Genomic DNA, 19,481 nt, shown 5'->3' with positions numbered 1-19,481 from the left:
CGTAGGATTAATTATCATGGCAATTATTCAAAAATATCTAACAGTATATTAATTTTATAGGCACATAAAATTTTATTACGGACAGAGATAAAATTGTTAAATAAATAAATTAATTAAATATTTGTATAGAGGTCTACGTTGGTGTAGAAAAGAGGCAGTTAACGTAATTCTACGGCAATAGGTGTAATAAAATAGCAGAAATCCTTTTAACTCGTTATTTACTAAAAGATTCAGAAGAAATCTGTCTTTATCATCGCTTTACCTACCTACTAGTAAATTGTTACCGTAGTGTTGATATGAAATTATTAACGTGCGGTCGTATGAAAAATCACTCTGATAAAATATAATTTTTGAATTTAATTAAATTATAAAATTAAAAATTAATCAAAATGATAAATACTACGACACCAGTGTCTCCAATTTATTTCAACGTGGCGGAATATTGTTTATTTGGAATTAATTTGGGTGTTATTATTGGAATAATATTGTATTTTTTGTTTGTAAATAAAAAATATAACACAGTGGCTGGATTTTTGTTTGGAGGGAAAAATATGTCTATTGTGTCCATTTCTTTGGCATTAACTGCTAGGTGAGTGAGTTCAAGCAACTGTAAAAAGTTTTTAATAAGTGATAATCACAGATTATAGAAAACGCATAAGCAAACGCTTTCTGATAACCATAAATTGTATTCATTGGTCGTGAGTTCTTTCAGTTGACCTTTGTTGAGTTGTTCTTGAGTTTGGCATACATAACAAGAAGCTGGACTAATGCACGCCATTGGTAATCAATTATTCTCACGTTTCTGCAGCACCCACGACTTTAACTGATCGTGTATTGGTCACAGAAACGTTAGAATAAATTGACCGTCTATGGCTGACTTAACATTTACAAAAACAGTTTGACAATATAATACGAGTACAAGTCGAAGTCATGTAATATTTGCGTATAAACTTTATATTCTTAATTGAACTGCTATTTGATTTTTGTAGCTAGGTATATATTTTTTTTTATTCTTTACAAGTTAGCCCTTGACTACAATCTCACCTGATGGTAATTGATGATGCAGTCTAAGATGGAAGCGGGCTAACTTGTTAGGAGGAGGATGAAAATCCACACCCTTTTCGGTTTCTACACGGCATCCTACCGTATCGCTAAATTGCTTGGCGGTACGTCTTTGCCGGTAGGGTGGTAACTAGCCACGGCCGAAGCCTCCCACCAGCCAGACCTGGACAAATTAAGAAAATCTCAGTCTACCCAGCCGGGGATCGAACCCAGGACCTCTGTCTTGTAAATCCACCGCGAATACCACTGCGCCACGGGGGTCGTCAAAAATCTAGATCGTCTTCGTCTAGATTACTCTGTCTTAGATTACTGATTGGTTGGCGTACCTATTCGTGGTGGCCCAACCGTAGCCAATCAATAATCTAAGCTCTATTATCCTACCTCCCTTTATTTGTATGCAATTCTTATCACTAATCAATTTTGTACTAATTTATAAACATATAATGCCAAAAGAAGTTACATGCCAGGGTTGCCACTACATAATCGTTTGAGAATACCGTTTTGTTTTCAAAGTAATTATTTTTCGATTAATATTTATTACTTCTATTTTAGATTACGTTCTATTCTAATTTTAAATCCACGACATAATTTTTTTTCCTGATCGTGTAAGTGTAGTAGGCTCCATAATGGGACCTTAGCGGCGTCATCGGGGGGTGTTGTAAAATAGGGGTATTATAAGTTTGACTTGTATAACTGTTGTGCTGTGTGTCTTTATGAAGCAGTGAAGTTTACGCAATAAGTATGTCATAAAAATCGTTATTCATAAAGTGTTCAAATTTTAAATTTAGTTTGTTGTATCGAAATGTCAACATAGGTTATATTATTATTATTATCGTACATCACACACAGTCGCGTGACAAATGATGAATGATGAGCGATTTTGTTTACTTTGAGATATCACTAAATAACTCTTACGTTGTTTCTGTAGATAGCATAAATATTTGGATTTTAACGACTACATGAACCAGTAGATTATATTAAGGCATAACTTAATTTTAGTTCTCTATTGTCGGGAGACATTTTGCCTTTGAAATAGATAATAAGTTGACAGTGTTAAAGAATTCCATGTTGAAAAACGTCGGATACAGATGAACACGAAAGACATCGAAACCCCTTAAAAAACAATCCGTTGCGTAGCTTCCACTGACAGACAATGATAATGACTATGTTTGGATATCTGATGTCCATTTAGTAATAGATAATCATTGACCTTTTATAGTAAATAGAAGATCGATGTATACAATGCGCTTATTACTATGTCTTTACAAGTTACTACTACATTTAAATCCAATCCGTCTTTCGGGTAGAATGACTGATTTACTGTGTGGTTTCTCGCACTCTTCAACCTGAACCATTAATTAAGTATTAATCCTCATAGATCGTTGCGTATAACTGGCAACTCATTTTATTCAAACAGTTTACTATTTTCAGCCATCTAACAAGTATAACATTACTAGGTGTGCCCGTTGAGATATATCTTCGGGGTACACAGTATTGGGCATCTGCGTTGTCGCTTATCATTGTCACCTTCTTAACAGCTGTGATTTATTTGCCAGGTAAATATTATGTCAAATATGTCTCGCATTCGTCTTCATAGCGTTAAGTTTCATTTGTCTATCTATGTAATACTAGCTGACGCCGCGCGGTTTCACACGCGTGGTTACCGTTCCCGTAGGAATATAGGGATAATACATAGCCTTAAATGAATAATTTTTCAAATCGGATCCTTCCTGAGATTAGCGCTTTCAAACAAATAAACTCTTTAATTTTAAAATATTAGTATAGATAAATATTTTATTCACTTAAGAACAATATTTTATTCTTTCCGAGACTAGACTTATTTCCTTTTGTATTATATTATTGTTTTAGCCTGCATTCGCATCGCATTGAAAACGTTTAGTTTGATGATTTCAAAGATAAGCGCGAACAGACGAAATAGGTTTTAAAAATGTGTTATTTCCATAACTATTTCCTAGAACTAACCAAGAGTTCAGATTGAATTCTTAATTCATACTTTTGGATTTTAGGTAAAAATTACGAACTGCGTTAACAAGATAAATGTTAATTATTACTATTCGCGGATTAACTAATATATGTCTTACTCTGTAATCTACTTTTAAACCCAAATATTCGTAATGTTGATTAAAGAGTTAATGAATGGCTTTTTATCTGTTATGTCACAGTAATTTCCTTGTCTTGTTATTCATGTATGTACTCGTATTTGGATTCAGTTAGTTTTTGACAATAGTCTAAAACTTACTTTCTATGGTAGGTACATGTTGAAAGCTAAGATATATTTTTTGTTCCATTGACGTAATATTTTTGGGATTATAAGTTATGTAATGTACCTATGCGTATTCGTTTCTAAAGTTTAAGTTGGGATTGTGTAATTTTTTTTTCAGTTTTCCACAGACTGCAGTTGTCATCAAGCTTCGAATACTTAGAAATAAGATTTTCTACGCACACGCGAACTATTGCAGCAGTTTTGTTCGTGGTTAGCAAACTGATGCTTTTGCCGATTGTACCTTATGTGCCACTAATGGCTTTTAGATTAGGTGAGATATTTTCATAAGCTTTTACTTACTCCAACTTACCCAGTTAGTAAATTGTCAAATATTGAAAGCTAAAACGTTGACGTTCAATTGTAATTAAATTTGATTAAATTGTGATAAAGCAAAAATATAGTTTGCTATACTATGAATTTTTTTTTGATGATAGAAAAGGTTAATTACTTTTAGGAACTCTATAAACACAAAATTATATGTTCATCGAGTTTGCACCTGCTTGCCTTAGCTAACGGTGCTTTATGTTAGTGAAATACTTTATGAAAAACTTTTTTTTTAAAGAATTTTCTTTTCTATAATCTAGGAAAGTAGATATATTTATTTGAAACTTAAATTCGTTTGGAAATTCTAGTAAATCTAGAATAGCTATTTATATTATATAACTTATTACTTTTATTCCTTGATCTTACAACTGTTTTTAGATTTGTGATACATTTCCATATATTATTTTTCCAGTAACAAATCCTGAAGCAAGTCGAATAACAGCAGTCATATGCGTAGCTTGCTCTACTTTTATTGCTGTGGGAGGTTTACGAGCAATAGTAGGAATTGGTATTGTAACGACTTTCCTAGCATTTGCTGGAACAGCTCTACCCAGTGGTTTAGCGTTGCTACCATTAGGTTTTGAACAAATGTGGGAGATTGCTAGTCAAGGTAGCAGACTAGTTATTTATGAGTAAGTTTGTCACATATATTATTCCAGTTCATTTATTTATGACTTCGAATCATGTGGTCCCTGGTGTAGGTTCTGGTTTCAAAATATGAAACATTAAGTTTTTTATAAAATTTTTAATGTGGTGTTTCACCCCCCTGCATTGAAGAGTACGCTACCATTCCGGTTATTATTATCAGTTATACATTAACATTACCAATCTAGGGTATGTCCTGACCGCTGAAGCAACGTGGTGGGTCTAAGATCTAAATTCATTCTCCTTAAAGGGCTTGGTCCTTTAGATGACTTTTCAAATAGGTTGATAATTGATATTATTTAATTAACATCATTTATTTTTTGAGTTGCATTCCCTTTAATTTTTACATTCTCAGGGGGTTGTTTGTAAGATAAAAAATATTAAAATTAAAGTATGTTCTATGTCATTATTATAAAGTTCTTGATTATTTTGTTTCAGTCCGGATCCAGAACTTGCTCATCACACTTCCTTTTTCGTTGTGACATTGGCATTAAGCACGAATTGGCTATGGAAGATAGCTCTTAGTCAGTCTTCTCTACAAAAACTGTTGGCTGTACCCACAATCAGTAAAGCTAGAATATGTTTGGCTATCTCTTGTGTGGGGATAATACTTATGAAGCTATTGTCGTGCTTTTTGGGGTTGGTGCTGTACGCCTGGTTTGCTGGATGTGATCCATTGCTGACTGGACAAATAAAAAAACATGAGCAAGTGAGTGAATCTTATTCAAACAGCTGTATCTAGCGGTTTCACCTATTTCTGTAGGAATATCGGAATAAAAGTAGCCTAATCTTATCTCAAGTAATCTCACTCATAATAATATCAGCTAGCTTCTAGTGATAGTTTTATTAAAAACGATTGAGCCATTTTAGAGTTTACCTGAAACACTCCGACAGATAAACGGAATATCTAAAAATTTATTTATTGAAATAAAGACTTTAGATTTCCTGTCAAGATGCTATACGTAAGTTCAGACCTACCCATACCTATATCAATAAGTGTGACTTTTTTCTTTCCAGTTGGTACCTCATTTTCTTAATAATTTGTCAACAATGTTTCCAGGGATCTGTGGTATCTTTATAATATCTATCTTCAGCGCAACTACAGGGTATGTAAATGGATCTAAAATCTACACAGTTTAATGACACTAATTGCTCGTGTTTGCTCATGATAGTCGTGTTGTTACAGTTGTATTGCGTCTATCATAAATTCAATATCAGGAGTTGTGTTTGAAGAATTTATTAGACCATGGATGCCTCAGAGTACTAATGAACTAGCTTGCTGCAAAATTATGAAGGTGAGCATTATCAAATCAGTTTGTAACCTTTAGTGTAGGTTACTGTAGGTATCTGAGTTCAATTACCTGCGTTAATTTTGATAAATTCGAAGAGTTGAGAGATGAAATTGCTATTTTTACTGCAGTTGATGAATGGAGATGGCTTCCCAGATTTTCAGTCAACGTAATACAAACATAAATATACCATCATCTCATAAGAAACATTTGCTACAAGTGTGTGGTATATACCTGCATATTTTTTTGCACCCTTAGGCGTGAAGCTGACTTTTTTCCTAACATAACAGTTAAAATAATTAATCGACGGACCAATCCCGTAACTTACCTGATGGTTAGTGGAAAACCATCGCCTGGAGTAACACTTCCCAGATCATGCAAGGAACAAGTCCTACAAGGTGAATCTTGTTTCCACATCTTACACTTTCCTTTATCAACTTGATAGCGTAGGTGTTAAGCCTCATATGCCTCTAATTACATCGGCAACTACGCCCTTCACACTAGAACATAACAATGTTATACTTGCCGCCAGAAATAAGCATAGCGGTACGCCTCTGGCCGAGTTTTATCACTCTATTACCACTAAATAAACGAATATGTAACTAGGTATAGATCCCTTAATTTAACCAAATTACAATGCTTAACCTCATATTTAAATAACTTCATAAATGCAAAAGGTCATCACAACACCTCGAAAACTACCTGACGTACAAAGATAAAATTTGGCAGGGAGGTAGTTTACAATTAGTAGACGTTCGCTAAAACGGATTTTGCAAGAGGGCCGAATTAAGAAGGTTTAAGGGCGGATGAAGTAAAGGGCGTTCGGTAGTAATATACTTAATAGATATCTCCCAAATGAGAGCTATCTCAAAAAGATGAGAAACAGACGATTACTGCTAGGTAATATTACAACGAATATTTTGCATTATTTTCAGTTGTTATGCATAATGGTGGGGTTATACTTGGCCTCAGTGATATGGTTTGCGCGTGAACTGGACCGTCTTCAACACGTGGCGTCAGGTGTGACGGGTGTCACTGCTGGCACTCTGCTCGGCCTTTTCACTTTGGGTATCGTGTTCTCAAGAGCTAATTGTTCCGTAAGTATAAATATAAAAAATACTTTATTTTTTACAAGAAAAAAAAATTGTATTATAATATGTTGACATCCCTAATAAAATTACTAACTGCTTTATTATTAATGTAACAGAGCCATCTAGTATTAAAGTGAAAAATTAAAGGGTTGGTTTTGAAACAAACCAACAAGTCGGTTCGCATGAATGTTAAAATTTGGTAACAGAGCCATCTTGCGTGAAAATATAAAACTACAAAGTCAGTTCCGAAACTAACCACAGCAATAACGTGGTATTATGTATTTATTATAGATGGCGCTGTTGTAAAAAATGGTAATCCATCCAAAATAAAAAAAAAACTTTGGAGCGCTGTTTTTAACCGACTTAGTAAAACGTTTAGTAGACTGTGAAACAAAACTCAAGTTTATTTAAGACTAGCTCGCCTTCTACGGTTAAGTTTGATCGCGATTTTCTGGTAAGGATTCGAGGACCCCTTGAGCTTCAGAGCCCCGGGGCATTGCACTGCCTAGCCCCTGAGTAGCTAAGCCATTAAAAATAAATGTTTATTGTTATTCAGCCTTTATTCGCTGTTAATGAAGATACCATAGTTTAAAAGTGAATAAATACCTATTATGACCTAACTAATGAACTACCTAACTAAAAATGGCTATGTAGTTGCGAGAGGATTACCAGCAAAATCTCTCTATAACTTGCTTAAAGACCTTGGCCTCTCTAGAAGTGCAGCTAGTTCTATATTAGAACGAGTATCCAAAGCTGCTCTAATAGGATCTTACCAAATTTGGATAGGTAGGGAGAACAACACGAGCAGAGAAGGGGAGTGTTGATCGATCGTCAAGGAATTCCTTAACCCTACATCCAGTAGTCACAAGTCCTGGACTTTGCTTAGTGTTTTTCTCTCTACCACGCTATGGACCTGGCACCTGCACTTTGAATCCATGGAATGCTAAGATATTCGTCTCTGTTTGTATTGTTGAAAGAATGTTTGAATTCGGCTTTTTGTGTAAATACGTAAGCCAACCAACTAATATTACATTGTAATAAAATATATAACATTATTTCTTCCCGTAGGTAGATGTATCTACCTAGTTACGTATTTAAAAATATTTTATTTTGTACCTAGGTAGGAACTACTTTTAAGTCGTTCCAAAATGATTGCAGCAATTATGAAATACCAACATATACGAGTAGGTAGTTAAATTAAAATTGTTTTCTTAGTACCTACTAAATAGTAACTACCCACCTACTACTACAACTACCTAACCTACCCTACTACTACTAATTACTATCTTCAATTTTTATATCTATGTAAGTATATTGTAATTGTATCTATGATAATAATTAAATTTCCGATACGACAACTACCTTAGGACAGTGACCCAGTACCTATAAGACCATCGACCACAGAATAGTTAAATAATGAACTTGCTTGAACAGGGAGCGCTGAGCGGCTGTATACTGAGCCTACTACTCTGTGGCTGGCTGCTCATAGGTGCCGAGAACGCTTTAGCCACCGGGGCGTTGACCTTTCAGGTAGGATAACCATTACATTTTACTATTTTCAGTATCTATCTAAAAATAAATGTAGTCATTCATCTGTTGGGACACTCTGCTAAGATCATTGAACATCCAACTTTTATTAACAAAATTAGTTTTTGGGCTTAGGGTAAAGACCTCCTCCTGACGGCCTCCGTGGCGCAGTGGTATGCGCGGTGGATTTATATAACGGAGGTCCTGGGTTCGATCCCCGGCTGGGTCGATTGAGATTTTCTTAATTTGTCCAGGTCTGGCTGGTGGGAGGCTTCGGCCGTGGCTAGTTACCACCCTACCGACAAAGACGTACCGCCAAGCGATTTAGCGTTCCGGTACGATGTCGTGTAGAAACCGAAAAGGGGTATGGATTTTCATCCTCCTCCTAACAAGTTAGCCCGCTTCCATCTTAGACTGCGTCATCACTTACCATCAGGTGAGATTGTAGTCAAGGGCTAACTTGTAAATAATAAAAAAAAATAAGATATTTTACTCAGAGGAGAAACAAAAATGCTTGCTAAAATGTCACTGACAACGAATGTAGGATGTTCCCATTTTTGCGCTGCCTATATTATAAAAAAATATTGCTATTTTTGAATCTTGTCTTTTCTGAAGTGAAACTCTAGGCAGTTTTTTACCGGATGCTCCAGATTAAGTGACATTGTGGATTACATTTTTCCTTTCATACCTAAGGGGCCCGGGGCCCCGTATCATTGATACGGCAGTAGCCAAGCCCATGTCAACTTTTTTTTTTTTATTTATTACTAGTTAGCCCTTGACTAAATCTCACCTGATGGTATGTGATGCTGCAATCTAAGATGGAAGCGGGCTAACTTGTTAGGAGTAGGATGAAAATCCACACCCCTTTCGGTTTCTACACGGCATCTTACCGAAACGCTAAATGCGGTACGTCTTTGCCGGTAGGATGGTAACTAGGCACGGCCGAAGCCTCCCACCAGCCAGACCGAGACCAATTAAGAAAACCTCAATCGGCCCAGCCGGGGATCGAGCCCAGGACCTCCGTCTTGTAAATCCACCGCGCATACCACTGCGCCACGTAGGCCGTCAAACTCTCTGTTAGAAAATGATCTTTGACAACAACAAAAGAATGTAGAACGTACCTACCTGTTTATGTTATCTGTAAAAAGTTAAAAATACCAATAATAATGATATATGCTCGACACCATTTGTTAATTTTTCAACAACAATTCAGTTATTGTTCACGCTTGACATGATAAATGGTGTCCCTACTTTCAGGGCAAGCCTCTTGTCACCACTGGATGCGGGAAAGCGAACTTTACACATTTGGTGAACGCGACGACAATCATTTCAAACGCTGCGTGAGTAATTTTATACCTAACAACAATATTCCACAGATTTGTTACCTAAGTAAATTTATCCGTAGTTGCCTAAGTAAATTAATTTAAGGGTTGTTCATATTACTTTATTTGTGTAGGTGCTGGTTCAGACTACCCAGTTGGTAGGCTTTTTATGGCTAATTATAATTATTATCTTCCTATTATTCCTTAGAACTGATTTGTCTACAATTGTAATGAGGTTTCTATAGCTCACTTATTGCAAATAAAGAGCACATATATGAAATTAAACTCATTTATTACAAACAAGGCACAAATTATACACAATTTACAATTTAAAAATAATTGCTAGACTGTACGAGTTTTTGGTTAAAAGAAAATCATTTACAGAACGAAATGCATAGAACATGAAACTAAACATAATATTATTAAGAGTTTTAGATCAAGAATACAGTTTTTACTCACAAGACAAGAGCTCCGCACTGGAAGAGTGTTCTCTTCATTATGATTCCACTTCCTACGCAAGAAGGAAAGTTACTATTTATAACTTGCGTGTAGTGGCTACATGGCAAGAATCGGTAAATTTACCTTTCACAAATAATCTCTCTAGTCTTTGGTTATGTTGACCAAAAACTAGAGAGGCTAATCTAAAGTTGGATACAGAAAAAGTAATTAATAATTAATTACATTCCTGTCCAAGTATCAATAATAACTATTAACTTCTCAAATATTAATCTATCATCGATCGATGTGGATGTTCTGAGGTTCTCTGTCTACGCTCCTCGATTTCAGTGATTTGTGCGGTAGAGGTAGCTTGAGTGGTCAGCGCTGACATTGATTACCTATAATAAATGGTCATATACTTAGTAAAATGTTAGTATAGGTAATTCGATTATTTACTTTCCTAAAGAGCCTTAAATTCTCGTGTGCCCAAGAGTAGTTCAAGGCAGCGGTGGAACTGTCTCTTTGTCGACTAACCTAGGTATATGATCATAATGATGAATACTTGTATTCCTTATAGGTACTATTATATTCTTGCTACGTGGCAGCTTTTATATCAAAGTATCATGTTAGTAGAATGTTTTCGAAGAAATCTTACCTACTTCCCCGTAATCCCGGAACCAGCAAACGAAAAGCCTTTTTCCTCATCCAAAAACAAACGCCCACAAACTGATTACGGTTATTACGCGCGATGCTCCCGCTAAAGAGCCCGGTCAAAGTTTTAATCTTAGTTCGCCAACTTTGGTGATATCGACTTGAGCTCAGTTTTATTTGCCCCTTATTAAAACTTTTCCCATATTACTATTACTCGATTCTAGCAGTTTTATGACTTTTTCTAGTCACTTCCTTGTCACGGACGATTTTAATGTCTAAAGCTGTTTTTCCACAAGACATGATCAAGCGTACAATAGCGAGCAAAAATTCGCTATCGGCAGGTCACGTGATCAAGTTGTCGACCGGATCTGTCTTATACACTGCGTTAGTTTTCGAAGCGTTAGCGTTTGAAGAATGAGAATTGACGTGCCACATGGCTACAGGCCCTGATTAGAAATTATAGTGAGGTTAGTCCAATGGTTTTAACATGTTCGTCTTCATGTACAGTGCGAGTGCTATTAAGACTCGTATAGGACATTTCCATCAAGAAAAAACAAATTACGTCGTTCCCAGTCATCACTAGTAACATCTCTTAGATGTGGTTACATTTCAAACAATCAAACACAGTCCGACTACATGGATCAGATTGGTGGCTTTGAAGAGCCAAACCTTCTCTACTGAGTAGAGAGGCCTAGTACTGCACTTAATTGCTATAAATGTAGTGAAAATAGTTAAAAATCAAGAAAAATACAATGTATAAAATAGAAACTAAAGAAAGAGAATAAATAACTAAAGAGAGAGAATAAAGGCAATATTTATTAATTGTGGCAAGTTATAAACACAGACAGCCGGCCTAAAACGATCAGCAACAAACTTAACGCCAGTGTTGCCAGTTGCAAACATTGTATACGTCACTCATTAAGTTCTCTCACACATGCTCGGTAGAAAAGCAGCTTAAGGTTACATCGACTTCAGCACTTACACTTTGCTCTCAGTAGAGACGTTCTTAATGCTGTCTACTGAAGAGTTAAGTACTTTTGAAGAGTAATCCTTTATGATTTATTTCTTGATGTAGAATAATATCATTTCCTTAGTAATATTATTCATTGTTCTAGATGATTGTATGAGGAAATTCAACCAATTTCTGTTAGATGCATACTAGGTTTAGCAAAATATTAAGTTTTAGGACCTAACATAACTGCCAAAGAACTAGAGTCTTATAATGTCCGACAATTACAATCTATTTTATTGTATTATTAACTCTCTATATGTTCTAGGTATGCTATTTTATCCGAAAAATAATTCCAAATTAGTAAACTAAATAAAATATTACGATTAATAAGATTTATTAATAATTAATAAGAATATTATAGCCGATGAATGTGGAGCCTGTGGTGATTGGAGATCCTTACAGAAGGTCTATGTTCAGAAATGGACGTCCATCAGCTGATGAAGATGTTGATAATGATAGAAAGAGTAAGATAAACGCAGACATTCCTTTATCGAGAAATGATGAAAATAGGCTACTTCACTTTTACAACGAGCCAAAACGCTATCAGCCATGGTGGTCTATATTTTAACTGTTTTATGACGTCACGTTAACACTTAACCAAATGGAGTGTTTGACAAAACTGTTAGTTTGACGTCACAAAATGGACGACAGCGTTTTTGAAGTTTGGAAAAATTGATTAAATAACATAATTTTTTAAAATTAAGTTTTCTATGAAATCCTTAACTTTTATTAATTGATATCAATATATTTCGGACCCTTCATCCATGTACAACACGAAATTAATATTGTTTATACAGTAAAAGCTCATTATTCGCTGGGGATACGTTCTCTAATTGTGTCGCGAATACAGAAACCGTGAATATGGAATGATATTTTATATGGGATTTTATGGGATACGTTCTTGGGTGACAAAATAAATAACAAAAATATAAAGAAATAACAATTAATTGAAGTTATTGATTAACTATTATCTTCAGTCTTAGACAATCGTTTGAAGAATTTTGAATTTTTTTTCTTGCTTGACATTTTTTAATTCAGAGTGATTTTAGGCAGTAGCATTCTTAAACCATCCATTCGCAATTTCGGCAATAGGTATTTGCAAGTTAAAGTTTAAATTTTACGTCAGTTTCGTCAGTCAGATCCGCGAATAACGAAATATTTAACCGCGAATTTAAGAAATGGGGCGCAATTTTTTAATCCGCGAATAGTGAAAACGTAACGAAATTTTATATAAGTCAACTACCCTATTGTTGTTAACTTACAAATCGTACTATTTCAGAAAACAGCTGCCTGTGAAGCCTTTGCAATCTCTCTTCCGGATCTCCTACACTTACTGCCCATTCGCTGGTGCAGTAACGGTTCTCATCATAGGAGTACCCATGAGCTACTTCACGGGGAAGTCGAAGACAGATTCCATGAACCCAGACGTGTTCTGCCCCCTTACCCAGAGCTTCCTCCACAAGTTACCAGATAGAAGCCCATCTTCTTCTTCAGAATTCAGAACTCCAAAAACGGAAGAAGTTTACATGGCACTCGATGAAGCTTTGAAGCATTTAAAAGATATAATAGATCGATAAAATAAAGACAATTTCTGTTTTTTCTTTTCTGATAATAAAATAGTATGTATCATGAAATTTACCATCCTAAAATTAAATTATCATAGTCATCATCATTATCAGACTATTTTATCGGTCCAGGCTTGCTTTCTTATAAGAGAGAGGATATAGAGCTTAGACCCACCAGACTGGTCCAAAGTAGATAGGCGAGGTTAAGGGAATTTGGCCTTTTCGACAATCATTACCTGATATTGATGATAATGTCCTGGAGCGACGATTTAACGTGATGTCCGAGGCACGGAGATGTATAACTATTAACTTCTTCACTCCGAGCTGCAAATTTTTATTAAAAATTGAAGCTTTGAAGAAAAAAAACAATATTTCTTATTTTATCAATATTTCACAGCTCGAACCTAAGACTTCGAGGTCCGAAGCCGAAGCCGAAGCCATGCAAACACTGGACCATTGTTGCAGTTTCAGAAATAGAAAAGAAACTCTACACAATTTAGTCATGAAAACCATCAAAAAAATAAAATGCGAAATTTTTCATCTAACATAAATTATTCCTATTGGCCAATAAGGCAGGTAATCATAGGTAGTCCATAGGCTTCAGAAATAGAATAGCTTTTTATAAACTATATAAATGTTTCTATACAGTTTTCTAATTAAAACAGCTTCGAAACCAACTAAAAGCATCAAAATATGATGCTTATGAAGCACAAATTACCCCCATTGACTTCCAAATAGGTAAACACCGGGTCTTATAAAGAATTAATGTCATTCCACAATTCAATGCCTTCAGCAAATTTCACCGTCATCTCCCATTATTCACGTGACGTAACGGTGATATATTACGTATCATTAAGTCTCCTACCTGATCCGAATTCGCGGCGTCATAAACATTTTCATTCGTCATTTTTCGCCTCATTCATCTCTGGTTAATCTCCGTAAGTAAAATTGATGGATCGTTGTAATATAGGACTTCAGGGTGTTTATATTAATATACCTTTGGACTTATCTGGTATGAGGAAGTATAATGAAAGGAACTAACGGAAGAACGTACTGACAGTACAGGTAAAGTACCTATTCTACTATTATTATCATTTAGTCAGTTGATTATTAATTTTTAATCAAATGCATATTTATGATTGTCAATCAATCTCAAGTCAATTTCTGTTTGTTACAGAACAGCATAACACGAAAAAAATTAATTTAATTTTTTTTCTTTCTGCTTGTTTGCTTTTTTAGGTTCTCATGACTCGCGCCAAAAGGACCTCACAAATATTTTCCAAGTTATTTAAATTTTACTTATTAGTAATTGTTTCTTTACAATGTGTAATTGCGGGACATCTAACCAATGTCGCAGAATCGTCTAGCAACATGAAAGAAAAACATAATTTCCTTTTAGTTTTTTATCTTTTATTTTTCTAAATATCTTATTTCCTCATACATGAGTCTGTAACTCTGCTTGTTCATTTTATTTTTTGTTTGATGTCACCAACGTCTCCTCACTACAGCTTGGCAACTTCGTTCGAAACACTCCCGATAAATGAAAAACCAACGACTGATACACCTCACTTCCCCGCACGCACAATTTCACACCCGCGCAGTCTTTCCCCCTGTCGCCCGCATATCATGGGAGTGTCTTCAACGAACTTGTCAGACAATAGTAAGACCGACGACAAAAAACGGGTATTACGAAGATGATACATGGTTCAAAACCTTAATGATTAGGCGTCCCTCTAAGAGGCTTACAGTTGTGAACGTCAATCGGCTGACAATAATGATGAAATGACCAATGATGAGAAGTATCTAACACATCTTTCATACATTCAATAGGTATAAACAATTATTCTCTCCAGTAAAATCAAAGCTCAAATTGTAGAAAAACGGCACCAATTTTTCACATCATTACCGCAGCATACGTTTTCCTTTACGATCACAACCTCCCCTTACGCGAGGCAATAACCCGACTTTTGCTGATAAAGTCGCTAATCTTCACTACACGAAAATAAACACTACCTTGAGCTTTCTGTCCTTATACATAAAGCGTAAAATTGATACTTTTCTTTCGGGTTCATAAGACTTTTCTATTACAATGCAAGTACTCAGACAGTAGGCTTGCGGTCTAGAAATTAATGTAGCGTACCTAAAACCTAGCACGCACTCGCAGATGTTTTTCCTTTGTTTATCAGACATGTCTGGAGGAAAATCCTGGCTTTGCGCTCTCATATAAAGAGTTTGAAGCTGTGATTTTGGTTTTTCTTTCTACAAAATGTGTCTTCATTAAGAGGTTTTGCATTCCTAATTTGTTGTGTAAAAAGTAGACCGCAAAAATTTAAATATTTCATGTCGGCTTCAGAAATGGTACACCAGCCCCTAAATCAGATATACTTGTATCATATAGAGTTTGAATAGAAGTGGCTTTGAAATGTACCAGATTTCAATGGTCAATATACTCAGTCATCCAAGTACGTCGTAATAAACGTATAACGGTTTTTTTCCAATATTTTCCTGAGCATAATTTGATAAACTACGCACCCAGTTGCTAGTCACTTAGTTTCGCGTCAAAACTTCGAAAATACCATTCAAAATCACACTTTCTTTTTCAAATCACACACTTTTTGTTTCTAACGAAGGGTTGTTACAGAGTGTCTGGCGGGTGGAGTCATGATTTGTTATACCGTAGAAAATATCATACATTCAGTTTTATACTTTAACAATTGAGAATTAGTACTATAGACTTCTTCTACCTTCCAAATTTCATAATTGGCTATCATGCGTAATATTATAATTGTAGGTATATCGGCTGACATAGCTCAGTGTGTCCCAAGTAGAATTAGCCATGGGCAGGCCACATAGTTCGAAGAGCCGATGGGCGTTGGAGTTTCAAGGAATGGCGACCCCACACCGAAAAGCATAGTGTTGATCCGATGGATGTTGGTGGCTCGAGACCGTGGTGGAGTCCACGCAAGGGGCCTATGTCCACCGATGGACGTCCATTGGCTGTTAATGATGATAATGATGGTGATGAGCTGACACACTTTGAGTCTTTATAAAACGAGGAAGTCAAGCAATCGCAGGCTCTCTTTTTAATATTTTAATCAACAACAATAAAGGTACTTAAATACTGCATGACATAATTCAAGCGACAAAAGCCGCCTTGTTTTCAGCACATTAGAAATTCTGAAGGACTCCACATAGGGAGTGCAGAAATGCGGGCGCATTCCGTAATGCACTGCATCGCTAAATCTCTGACCATAACATTTCATCTAGCATTACTTAGCTAAATTCTCGCTCCTATTCCTGTATAGATGTCTTTATCGCTTAATAACGGAACAGATTTTTTGTTTTATTAAATACTTACTCTTTAAATATATAAAAATAAATACATATATATTATAGTAAATATTACTAATACTATAATCGCAAAAGTTTGCCGCCGCAACGCCAACGCCGCAACTACTGAACCAATTTGTCTGATATTTGTAATGGAAATAGATTTTACTCTGGATTAACACAGGCTTATAATACTTTTTATCCCGGAAAAATCCTTGGTTCCAGAGACATTTGTGAAAAACTAAATTTCACGCGGACGAAATCGCGGGCGCCTGCTAGTGTAAATAATTTCATGTTGCTTTGTTCGTTAATCTGTTGAATATTGTCAGTTAGAAAAAGATCTTTCATCATCATCATGATGATTGCTTATCGTTCCGGTACTATGTCGTGTAGAAGCCGGAAGGGTTGTGGATTTCATCCTACTCCTAACAAGTTAGCCCGCTTCCATTTAAGATTGCATCATCACTTACCATCAGGTGAGATTGTAGTCAAGGGCTAACTTGTAAAGAAAAAAAAAACGTATTAGTACTTTTATAATAGGAACCTAACTCACACATTCACATTTATTATTAGTTTGGTTTTTGCTTTTTAGTTTAATTTTATGTCGCTATGTGACTACGCATTTCCGTGGTATCACCTGCACGGATATTCTCTAACGACGTCTTGTATAACTCGCAAGTGCGAGTTTCGAATTCACCGCTATCTTTCTCATTCTATAGTATCGTGTTAAACAAAGAGAGATAGAGGTAAATTTAAAACTCGCCCTTGCGAGTTATAAAAATATCGTTACAGAATAGCCTAGCTGGCTGGTGGATGTGATATTGGACTGTATGTGATATTGTGGTCAAGGACTAACTTATAAAGAATATTAAAAAGAAACATAAATTAACCACTGTGCGAGGCCACGGGGCAGCTAATTAATGGGACCATACGCTATCAAAAAAATACATTAAAATTGAGTTGATTACCGACCGACTTTACGTAAAACCAGTGGCGTGCTCTCCATAGTTGCAAAAATACACTGCCTACCCTGAAAACTCATCACAAATCTGGATTGTTTTAGACATTTCCGTTTTGTACAATTTATACGTGTAATGCGTAATCTACTTGAAAATTCTATGCACGCCACTTGGTAGCATGTTTAGAATATCATTGCAAGTGAAGAAGGGTTGCCGGTAAATGCTCTACTTGCGTAACAACAATGGACTATCACTTGACAGTTCGGTTTCGCGTTACAATCGCACTCGAAGGATCGAAGTGGCGAGACGCATACGTCACTTTGCCATTTGGAATTAATGGCCCCCGGGCTATCTGTTTCCATTGATTACAAAATTTACATCGAAGCCAGAGTGTCCTTATAGCCAAGTGCTACGAAACTACATGAAAATCGGTCCAATGGACAATACGTGAAGCAGGTGAAAAGTGTTAGAAGTAGTAGGTACTTAGAACATAATTTTTAGCTATTTACTTTTGCAAAGATCACAAGGTTTTTAACTAGGGTAGGCTCTATACGTACCTACAAATTGTACAAACATAGAAAATTATTCCTTCAATGTGTGTTTGTAATGAATTCTCAGGGTATGCGGGTCAATTATGCATTTATGAAGTGCACGCCACTGGATCAGACAAATTTCGTTGGTCCAGTGGTTAGCCTATGTGGCTTCGGATTATGAAGGCCATGGTTCGAGTCCTGACTCAGATCATGTGGCTGCCCTGTAATAATATTAATATTATTATTTTTGGCTATTCATAAAGCACTGTTGGTAGTTTTTCTTTACGGTTTAAATAGTTTTTATTAACTTAGTTGACAGTGGAAACGTGCACTGTCCTGTCCATTTACATTCGTAAAGGGTAGCCACAGCTGTAATTGTCGTTTAAATTCTATGAAATATGCGTGTTCACTCCATTATTAAGTTTTATAGCGATGGCGATTGTCCGCCAGTACAGATTGTGGGCTTATTGCTTTTAATGCTAGTTGCGTTTATTCATGATGATTTTTATGCGGTGAGGATAATGGAAACAGGACATTTTTATAGTTCTATTTAATAAAATTCAATATATATGGTAAATAAGCTCCATTTTTGTAATCATAAATAGCTTATTACTCTCATTTATTTATTAGTGCTTTTTTTTAATTTTTAACAGTGTCAATATAAAATATAAAACACTATTAAAAATTTATAAAACAAAATCAACCCTCCCGCTGCGGGACATTTGAGTGCCCAAGCAACCGGTGGTCAGGACTCCAGAGTGAGGAACCTCCTCACAATACGCTCCGGCTCAAGAATCACTGCCTTTTGTATCCGACTCTTGATCCAACAGTTAAGCGAAAGCTTCTTAAGGTGCTGGTCGAAGCTTTTCGCTATAAGACCATTGACTGAAACAACTATCGGAACAATAATAGTTGCGGTAATCTCGTGAGCAAGGTCCAAGTATTTTGATACATTTTCCTTTTCGGCTTTAACCAGATTATCGTCATGTGGAACAGTAATATCAACAACTATTGCACGACGCACTGACCGATCGACTAGCACTATATCAGGTCTATTGGCTACAATATACCTGTCAGTGATAATCGTTCGGTCCCAGTAGAGCAATGCACTGTTATTTTCAAGAACTGACGCTGGGTCGTACCTATAGTAAGGCATCTCAAAATCGATAAGGCCATACTGAAGAGCAAGCTGTTGGTGGATTATCTTGGCTACTTGATTATGTCTGTGCAAGTATTCGCCGTTAGCAAGGTAAGAACACCCGGACACAATATGCCTGAGGGACTCCCCAGGACGATGACACGCTCGACAGATGTCTAGAGTGCTATCTTTCATAATGTGTTTCCGGTAGTTTCTCGTCTTGGAAAAAATATAAAACGCTATAGTTGTCCTTACAATTTTGAAAGTTGATCCCATCATCAGAACCTGATATGGTGACAATGGAACCACTT

The 19,481-nt window shown here is 35.9% G+C and overlaps 1 protein-coding gene across 1 annotated transcript; it reads left to right on the top strand.

Moving 5' to 3' along the window:
- Nucleotides 1-277: 277 nt before the first annotated feature.
- LOC112054251 (sodium-coupled monocarboxylate transporter 2-like) lies at nucleotides 278-13,223 on the top strand. Its single transcript, XM_024093954.2, has 11 exons — nucleotides 278-589; nucleotides 2,494-2,618; nucleotides 3,465-3,617; nucleotides 4,083-4,302; nucleotides 4,754-5,024; nucleotides 5,333-5,421; nucleotides 5,502-5,610; nucleotides 6,540-6,701; nucleotides 8,130-8,225; nucleotides 9,480-9,562; nucleotides 12,925-13,223. Exons 1-11 carry the CDS (start codon nucleotides 390-392, stop codon nucleotides 13,220-13,222), a joined length of 1,806 nt encoding a protein of 601 aa, XP_023949722.1. The 5' UTR covers nucleotides 278-389; the 3' UTR covers nucleotide 13,223.
- The last annotated feature ends 6,258 nt before the right edge of the window (nucleotides 13,224-19,481 follow it).

The sequence above is a fragment of the Bicyclus anynana genome, chromosome 15 (assembly GCF_947172395.1).
Source record: "Bicyclus anynana chromosome 15, ilBicAnyn1.1, whole genome shotgun sequence".
Taxonomy (NCBI): domain Eukaryota; kingdom Metazoa; phylum Arthropoda; class Insecta; order Lepidoptera; family Nymphalidae; genus Bicyclus; species Bicyclus anynana.
Note: the sequence above shows the minus strand (reverse complement) of the source record. Positions and strands in the feature narration are given on the sequence as shown.